This window comes from Oncorhynchus tshawytscha, linkage group LG23 (assembly GCF_018296145.1).
Source record: "Oncorhynchus tshawytscha isolate Ot180627B linkage group LG23, Otsh_v2.0, whole genome shotgun sequence".
Taxonomy (NCBI): domain Eukaryota; kingdom Metazoa; phylum Chordata; class Actinopteri; order Salmoniformes; family Salmonidae; genus Oncorhynchus; species Oncorhynchus tshawytscha.
Window position 1 is genome coordinate 20,308,473 of NC_056451.1, and position 8,966 is coordinate 20,317,438.

The following is an 8,966-nucleotide window of genomic DNA, read 5'->3' on the forward strand; positions in this document are numbered from 1 at the left end:
CCAATATGTTAACCAACCTACCACACATCATAAACACTACTGCAAAATTGCAAGACTACTACACGCTTTAGTGTAGTAGACGCAATCTTGACTTGTTTAATAGCTAAATAAAAGCATGGTAGACTACATGATGCTTGTGCACCTTACCCGTTGACCTCATAATACAGGCATAACAGCGCCATCATGTGGAAAGTACATAGCCCTGCGTGACACAGTCAGGACTTTGCACAGTTGATTTTATTAATGAAAGTGAGCATAATAATAATCATCATCATCATTTTGTTTGTTGTTTGTGTGCTATGAAAGGAATCCTCCTTATCTCAACTACATCATGTCCTTGTGGTAATACTATAGACTATAAGACATCTGGAAGAGAATCAGACATTTACAACATGAAGAGAATAGGGAGGCAGAAAATAAACCATATCAAACCGTACACATGGCATTTATATACATACAAACTTGTGCAGCATTGCATTAGATAAGACATATTCTAACACAGTAATGTATGTAATGATGACAGAGATGATTTGCATGGCTGACATGGAAGTAAGTGCAGGGCTGTGTTAGATCAGTTAGTATATCATATATACAGATGGGGAAGAGAATTTATACAACCTATTCCTTACGCCTCTGTCTATATCTTGCTTGAAAGCATGCACGCACACCCGCACACACAGTCACTCACTCAGACGCTCCATTGGAAGCCATTCTAGGCTGTCATTGCGATGTGCCATTAAAATTCTTCCCCGGTGCTCTTCCTGTCCTCTCATTTGATGGCCTGCCAGATGATGATAGCCAGGACGGTGACCACCAGAGACACCACCATGGCCAGCATACACATCCTCTTACGGGACTTCTTCTACAGGGGGAGGGAGCACAAACAGGCCGTGATTGGTGATTGGAAATAATAATTTGTTCTTAACTGATTCGCCTGATTAAATGAAGGACGCTGATCATCGACAGATCATTCGGACATATCTACATATCAAACACGGCCCATGTTGTGATGGTGTTGTGTTGATACCTGGTAGTAGGGCTGACACAATAATCGTATAATTGTGTAACCGACAATTATGGACAATAACCAAAAATATTGTCATAGTCGTCTTAATACATTCATTTTAGGAGGGGGGGTGAAACTTTATTTTCATTTACAAATAGTTCACCCAATAGCAGTTTTTCATTATTATATGAAGAGGGTAAAGTTATTTTACGAGCATAACGGCATGCTTGGGAGGAAAAGCTTCCTTTCCAAAAGCTCCAAATGGTCAAAACCACTAGTTTTTGAGACAGGGGTATCACCAAAGCTGTGTTGTATTCATTAGGTATAAAAACAACATTAGGTATATTCTCCATTAGTCAGCACCTCTACAGTCGTGGACAAAAGTTTTGAGAATGACACAAATATTAATTTCCACAAAGTTTGCTGCTTCAGTGTCTTTAGATATTTTTGTCAGATGTTACTATGGAAAACTGAAGTATAATTACAAGCATTTCATAAGTGTCAAAGGCTTTTATTGACAATTACATGAAGTTGATGCAAAGACTCAATATTTGCAGTGTTGACCCTTCTTTTTCAAGACCTCTGCAATCCGCAGTGGCATGCTGTCAATTAACTTATGGGCCACATCCTGACTGATGGCAGCCCATTCTTGCATAATCAATGCTTGTCAGAATTTGTGGGTTTGTGTTTGTCCACCCACCTCTTGAGGATTGACCACAAGTTCTCAATGGGATTAAGGTCTGGGGAGTTTCCTGGCCATGGACCCAAAATATCAATGTTTTGTTCCCTGAGCCACTTAGTTATCACTTTTGCCTTATGGCAAGGTGCTCCATCATGCTGGAAAAGGCATTGTTCGTCACCAAACTGTTCCTGGATGGTTGGGAGAAGTTGCTCTCGGAGGATGTGTTGGTACCATTCTTTATTCATGGCTGTGTTCTTAGGCAAAATTGTGAGTGAGCCCACTACTTTGGCTGAGAAGCAACCCCACACATGAATGGTCTCAGGATGCTTTACTGTTGGCATGACACAGGACTTATTGTAGCGCTCACCTTCTCCGAACAAGCTTCTCCGGATGCCCCAAACAATCGGAAAGGGGATTCATCAGAGATAATGTCTTTACCCCAGTCCTCAGTAGTCCAATCCCTGTACCTTTTTCAGAATATCAGTCTGTCCCTGATGTTTTTCCTGGAGAGAAGTGGCTTCTTTGCTTCCCTTCACCAGGCTATACTACAAAAGTCTTCACCTCACTGTGCGTGCAGATGCACTCACTCCTGCCTGCTGCCATTCCTGAGCAAGCTCTGTACTGGTGGTGCCCCGATCCCGCAGCTGAAACAACTTTAGGAGACGGTCCTGGCACTTGCTGGACTTTCTTGGGCGCACTGAAGCCTTCTTCACAATAATTGAACCACTCTCCTTGAAGTTCTTGATGATCCGATAAATGGTTGATTTAGGTGCAATCTGACTGGCAGCAATATCCTTGCCTGTGAAGCCCTTTTTGTGCAAAGCAATGATGACGGCACGTGTTTCCTTGCAGGTAACCATGGTTGACAGAGGAATAACAATGATTCCCAGCACCACCCTCCTTTTGAAGCTTCCAGTCTGTTATTCGAACTCAATCAGCATGACAGAGTGATCTCCAGCCTTCTCCTCGTCAACACTCACACCTGTGTTAACGAGAGAATGCCAGCTGGTCCTTTTGTGGCAGGGCTGAAATGCAGTGGAAATGTTTTTGGGGATTCAGTTAATTTGCATGACAAAGAGGAACTTTGCAATTCAATGCAATTCATCTGATCACTCTTCATAACATTCTGGAGTATATGCAAATTGCCATTATACAAACTGAGCCAGCAGACTTTGTGAAAATTAATATTTGTGTCATTCTCAAAACGTTTGGCCACGACTGTACACTAAATCATTTTCTCTGGGTGTGTGCTAGCTCATGTTTTTTTATTAGACTAGTATTCATTAGGTATGCCATAGCTAGTTTTCAAAGATGCATTATAAGCTCAAACATTTTTCAATAATGGTGGTCATTCCATAATTGTCACAGCCCTACCTGGTAGTAGGCGGCCCTTTGGAGCTGTCCGGTCCCTCTGTCTACATGGACCTCTGCACTCTCCACGTTAGCCTCAATGCTGTCTGTGAAACAGAGAGGAGAGGAGACACAGTGAAGGACAGGGTCACAGGAGCCAGGACTGATACAGTATCAGATGGAGTTCTAAACCTTCACAGACAGCAACCTTCTGAACCAGCATGTTATAAAACCAGAGAGGGAGAAAATCCATGTCAAGTCTACTAACCGATCATCTCTCCCTGGTCGTGGATCATCACTGCCAGGTCCTTAAAGATCTGGTTTACATCCATGATGTCAGACTGGAGGGAGAGGAGAAAGTCACCACGAGGGTTAGTTAGGCTGAAGTCCAAATCGAACCCTACTCCCTAGCCCCTACCCCAGTCCTGTCAGATCTACAGGAGTGGCTATACTCGGGAATAGGGGCTAAAGGTCAGGCTATACTGGAGACAGTGGAGGCTGGTGGGAGGAGCTATAGGAGGACGGGCTCTGTGTAATGCATTAATTGCCTATATTTGATGTGTTTGATATTGTTTCATTCATTCCATTCCAGCCATTACACAGAGCCCATCCTCCTATAGCCCCTCTCACCAGCCTCCACTGTCTAGAGAGTTTGGACAAAGGGTTGATTTGGAGTTCAACAGTATGCTACATGACTCAAATGTAAATGTAATATGGCTCTGTGATTCCTGTATGGAATGTGAGTGGAGCTGGTAGCTGTGAGTACCTCTAGCTGCCTGATGTTGGTCTCTCTCTCCTTGATGACCTCCAGGTCCTCCTCTGTGACCTCTGGCTCCTCCAGCTGCTGGGTCTGACTCTGACTCCAGTCATCATAATCTCTACACACACACACACCAAACACACACACGCACAAACCCACGGACACAGACACACACAAACACACAACTTTGTTACAACATAACGTTTTTATTCTAACAGTATATTTGATAGGATTCTACCTCCACTGTGTACCTACTTTTCAAATGTCACAAGTTGTTCATCGACGTTCCCCTCATCTTCCTGCTGAAATAAAAACAAACCCATCATTGAAACACTCTCATTCACATTGCATTACACTAATCAGTCATCATACTGTAATATGACAATGAAACTGTGTTTTATTTTGCCTTTTTAATAATACTATTGGTGAGTGACTATGACAGGCGGCTAATTCTAGGCCTATGAGAAAGCAGGGTGTTTACCGTGAGGCGGGACCCGGCCCGGGCCCTGGCCACTGATTCCCTCTCCTTCTCAGCCGCCTGTCGCTGGACTGCCTGGAAGTTGTTGAGCGCTGCAGAGAAGTCATTCATCAGTCGGTCCTTCTGGATCTTCTGCTGTCTCTGGAAGGATCAATCACACAATACAGTAAAGTTGATTAGAGCAGAGTACAGCAAAGTAGAGAGGAGAAGAGTACAGTAGAATGGAGTAGAGTACAGTACAGTAGAATAGAGTAAAGCAGAGCAAAGTAGTGCAGAGCAGAATAGAATAGATTCAGTAGAATATACTGTATGGTGAGATATTCTCACCAGAGTTAGATATGATTTACACATTTGGGTTGTTAGATAAGATGATATACTGTATCAGGAAATAGAACACAAGATTATCGACATACAGTTAGTTAAAATGTTAGCATTAGTAGGACTTTGATGTAGCCTGGTCCCAGATATGCTTACACAAACAGATCTGGGACCAGTCCATAGATGTGGAATTCTTCCAAAGAACTATAAAAAATATACAGTATCTATGCATATAACTTCCACTCACCTGTTCCGAGGGAGGGAGAGGCAGGGAGCCCAGATCTTTCAGGTGTCTGTTGGTCTCTTTGGCCAGCTGGTTGGTGTAGTGCTGTACCTGTTGGCTGTGAGTAGCAAACACACACATTCATATATTTCATTAGTGATGCTCTTGTTGTCCCCATCAGTGGTGGAAAAGGCTAAGTGTTGAAGTAGTCAGTTAGTGTTAGTAGTTACTTAGTTACTGAATAGCAGTCAGTAGTAATAGTCAGCAGTAGTGTCAGTAGTACTGAATAGCAGTCAGTAGTAATAGTCAGCAGTAGTGTCAGTAGTACTGAATAGCAGTCAGTAGTAATAGTCAGCAGTAGTGTCAGTAGTACTGAATAGCAGTCAGTAGTAATAGTCAGCAGTAGTGTCAGTAGTACTGAATAGCAGTCAGTAGTAATAGTCAGCAGTAGTGTCAGTAGTACTGAATAGCAGTAGTACTGAATAGCAGTCAGTAGTAATAGTCAGCAGTAGTGTCAGTAGTACTGAATAGCAGTAGTACTGAATAGCAGTCAGTAGTAATAGTCAGCAGTAGTGTCAGTAGTACTGAATAGCAGTAGTACTGAATAGCAGTCAGTAGTAATAGTCAGCAGTAGTGTCAGTAGTACTCACAGTCTGTCCTGCAGCTCTGGGGTCTCTTGCCTCGTCCCCATCTGGTACAGCATGTTTTTGATCTGCCCAGCTGTATAGCAAAACAAACACTGAGGTGACCTGAACTAAGAGAAGGGGGAACTGAGAAAGCAGGATAGAACAACTCTTCTCTCTCTTTATCTCTCTCTCTCTCTCTAAATAGAGCACTATATACTGTAGGCATACTCAGGCTATTCTTGTCTCAGAAGTTCATTTTTTTAACTTCAGACACCTCTGCCTAATATTAGTTAATCAAGAGAGGAGATCAGAAGTAGGTGGAAGACACAAATAGACCCAAAACATCAAGCCTCCTAGATTTATTTGTGATAGTCAATTGTCCAAAGTGTGGGTGTCTGGTGTTAGGGTAAGTTATAGAATAGAATATGCCTACTTTCTGGTGTTAGGGTAGGTTATATACCATATAGGGAAATGTGCATTGCAACATGTCACTCGCAGCAGTAGAACACTGGGTTCTGTCACTGTGTTGTTCATTTCACCACTCACTATTCTGTGTGATTTTCTGGATGTTGACACTGCATGTCTGGGTGAGGTTGCTGAAGTCTCGCGGCTGCGAGTGGTAGCTGTCTGTTCTCCCGTATGACATCCTTGCTCCTGGCGTCTGTCACACTCTGTAGTGGGGACTGAATTGTTGGACACACCTGTCATACAGTCACATATAGCAGCCTTCATATATTCAAACAATCACCATTGTCAGAGTGTATATAATATCATCACTTGACGCTACATAAGACTAAGTAAGGATGGAAAGACAGAGATAGTTGTGGTTTATCCTCCATCCGACCACATTGGTGGGCTATAATATATCGACGACTTACAGTGCACATTGCCGCATAGGCTAGGCCACATTTCGTCATGAGCGCAGGTTGTTTACAATCGGAGCGAAGGTTCGGCAGGCACCCGAGCCGACTGTAGGCTGGCTATCCATGTGCACATGACAAAAATGCCATTCTATTTGGCGCGCTACTTCATTGTAATGGCCCAAATAACAGTAGCTTACTGTTGCAAAAAAATATCCCAGAAACGTTATTTAGCGGGTCAACCATGACCAAGATATGAGGTCACGTTATAATTTGAACTGATTATTAATTACACAATTCTGTGAGCTGCTCATTTCATGATTGTAGGCTATAGTATAGCCCAATTCAACATGAATGACTATTTAAGAATAGCCTCGGTCTAACGCTATTATTCAGCCATAACATCTGAAATATCAGCTAAAAACTATAAAGTGACAGCGACAAGCCTGTATTACATTAAACATTTTTTATGGAGAGCCCTCAGTCAGTCTGACATGCTCATATAGGCTATTGGTTTCAATGGGTTGTGTAGCATATAGGCCACTAGGCTAATTCAAATCGAAAGGCAGAAGACAAGCATTCAACTTAATTAAGAAAACAGCTACAGCTACACAGAAACAACTGTAACCAGTTCCATACTATGTGTTGAACGCTGTAGATACAACGTAGCCTACCTATCCAGTTGAATCACTGTCAGTTATAGGCACTGGCAGTCGCAAAATAGCCTACTTTCTGGGTGGTTTTACCAGTGTAGACAATCAACATAAATCTGTTTTCTACTTACATATGTAAAATGGTTGATAAAATATTATGATAAAAACCCTTACTTTTCAATGCGATTGCAGTATAATGCGTCGTTTCCCGTTTATGTCTCCGTATTATGAGATTTCATCTAAGACCGAGCCCATAATGTGACGTCACACGTTGGTTGTTGGTCACAGTAATTCAGTGTGCGATTGTGATGTGATTGTGTCGAAGTCGCTACTCGGATCATATTCTGAGGCAGCAGACAAAAACGCATACGCTGAAACAACATACTAGATCTGTACTAAATAAGTAAAATAGTAACATCGGGTCAAGTGTATCCCTATAGAAAAGTAACTCATTTTATGAATTCTGATTAGTTTATGTTAGGTTATAGGCTACTTTCTCTGTTGATGAGAGATTCGTATCTCTGATATGAGGGCTGGGATATGATTGGAGTGCAGCTCAGTCTGCAGGTTCATTATTATCAGACCACTATGAGCAACATCCATCACTCAGTCCTAAAATCTAGGTCAACATAACTAACGATAGAATAACTAAGCCTTTTGGTTTAATAGAGACCAGTAGTAGTAGGCTGCCCTGTGCCTGTCCCATGACTTTCACACTGCTTCTTATAATGGATCCCAAAGGCTGCTGCACTGAGCTTCACTCACATGACCAGCTGGTGTCAGGCCCATTAGTAGGACATGAACAGATTGAGTGGGTAGGATTTTGCAACATGGTCTCAGAGCATTTTGTATTATTCTGTACGTAAATCTGTAACACTCCATTCAGTCAAAATGCAAGCGGAGATCTACCACTGACTTTTTAAATCATGACTTAAAAAACATAAGCCTATGCAACATTAACCAATTAAAACAGTACTGTAGCAATGAGGTTTGTGCAGTAGGCTATAGGCCCAATACATCATCACTGCGTATTGGCAATGCTGGAATTGCCCTGCCAATGTTGTTCTTCTCAGACCATTTTGGTGGGGGAAAAACAGGTAGATGATCAATTTGTTGTATTACTCGTGAAGCACCGCTAAGTGAGCATAATATACATTTATTTTACATTTTTATTGGACTGATGGCCTACATCTGACGGTCAGTCTGAGGGGAAGGACCAGCGGTGAGACTGCCTCTCATCCGACTCATTGTCCCTCTGTCCTCTGTCCTCCTTCCCCTCAGACTGACCATCAGATGAGAAAAGAGGACAGTCTTCCAGCTGATGGCAAAACTCAAGTCACACTGCATTATTTCTGCCTCATGCACCAATTCATGGTGTTAATCCTTTGACCAGAGAAAGTGAAATATTCCTCGATATTAAAAAAGATAAGCCACTAATAATAACAACCCAAGTTTATCGGAACACTTTACAAAACTCATTCATTGCAGCTGCAGTACTGTTTGTAGCGTTTGGAAATAGGGCGAACGCACATTTAATGGCTTATAACGGTGTTGAACAAAGTGTTGACAGTGCTGAATAACAACTTAAACATGAACTTACACATAAAAACAGCAGCTCTTTGCTGTATTCGTTGTCTCTCTCTAGTCCAGGTTGTAAAAGTTTTTAAATGTCAGTATCAACTTTGCTGTGCGTTCAATGCTTCTTTTTTTCCAGTCTATGGCTCGATAAACTGTGCAGACACAGTAATCTGAGCCATCTGATTGGCAAACTGTAGTCCTATAGATGCACTTGATTCGCTCTCTGGGCCTGCCGGGTAGGCAGAGTTCTGCCTTCAGACACATGAAATGGTTCAAAATGGGAACACTTTGCCTTCCCGGTGCTAGGGCTGTTGAATCAAGTGCACCTACCGCCAACAGAGTGAAACAAATACAAAAAATAGGAACACAAGGCTTTATCGTTGGCATTTTTACAGAAATGTTTGGTGATCGACTAGGAATGCCTTTGTAGAT

The 8,966-nt window shown here is 42.2% G+C and overlaps 1 protein-coding gene across 3 annotated transcripts; it reads right to left on the minus strand.

Moving 5' to 3' along the window:
* Nucleotides 1-218: 218 nt before the first annotated feature.
* Nucleotides 219-7,237, minus strand: LOC112245883 (syntaxin-12). 3 transcript variants are annotated; one of them, XM_024414054.1, is made up of 10 exons: nucleotides 7,131-7,237; nucleotides 5,990-6,126; nucleotides 5,468-5,537; nucleotides 4,842-4,935; nucleotides 4,280-4,417; nucleotides 4,054-4,097; nucleotides 3,805-3,916; nucleotides 3,307-3,379; nucleotides 3,063-3,145; nucleotides 219-862 (listed from the first exon to the last, which is right to left on the minus strand). In XM_024414054.1, exons 2-10 carry the CDS (start codon nucleotides 6,087-6,089, stop codon nucleotides 770-772), a joined length of 807 nt encoding a protein of 268 aa, XP_024269822.1. In that variant the 5' UTR covers nucleotides 6,090-6,126; nucleotides 7,131-7,237; the 3' UTR covers nucleotides 219-769. The 3 variants fall into 3 exon arrangements, with proteins under 3 accessions (XP_024269822.1, XP_024269820.1, XP_024269821.1); XM_024414052.1 differs by having other exon boundaries at nucleotides 4,054-4,100; XM_024414053.2 differs by having other exon boundaries at nucleotides 4,054-4,100; nucleotides 5,990-6,144; nucleotides 7,131-7,226.
* Between the last annotated feature and the right edge of the window lie 1,729 nt (nucleotides 7,238-8,966).

What these genes read in the sequence shown, in the direction of transcription:
- LOC112245883 (XM_024414052.1), bottom strand. Translation starts at nt 6,089, where the DNA reads ATGTCATACGGGAGAACAGACAGCTACCACTCGCAGCCGCGAGACTTC. An exon ending in CAACTTGTGACATTTGAAAA is followed by an intron (nt 3,917 to 4,053) that starts GTAGGTACACAG and finishes GTGTGTGTGTAG; the next exon opens with AGATTATGATGACTGGAGTC. An exon ending in CCAACATCAGGCAGCTAGAG is followed by an intron (nt 3,380 to 3,804) that starts GTACTCACAGCT and finishes CTCTCCCTCCAG; the next exon opens with TCTGACATCATGGATGTAAA.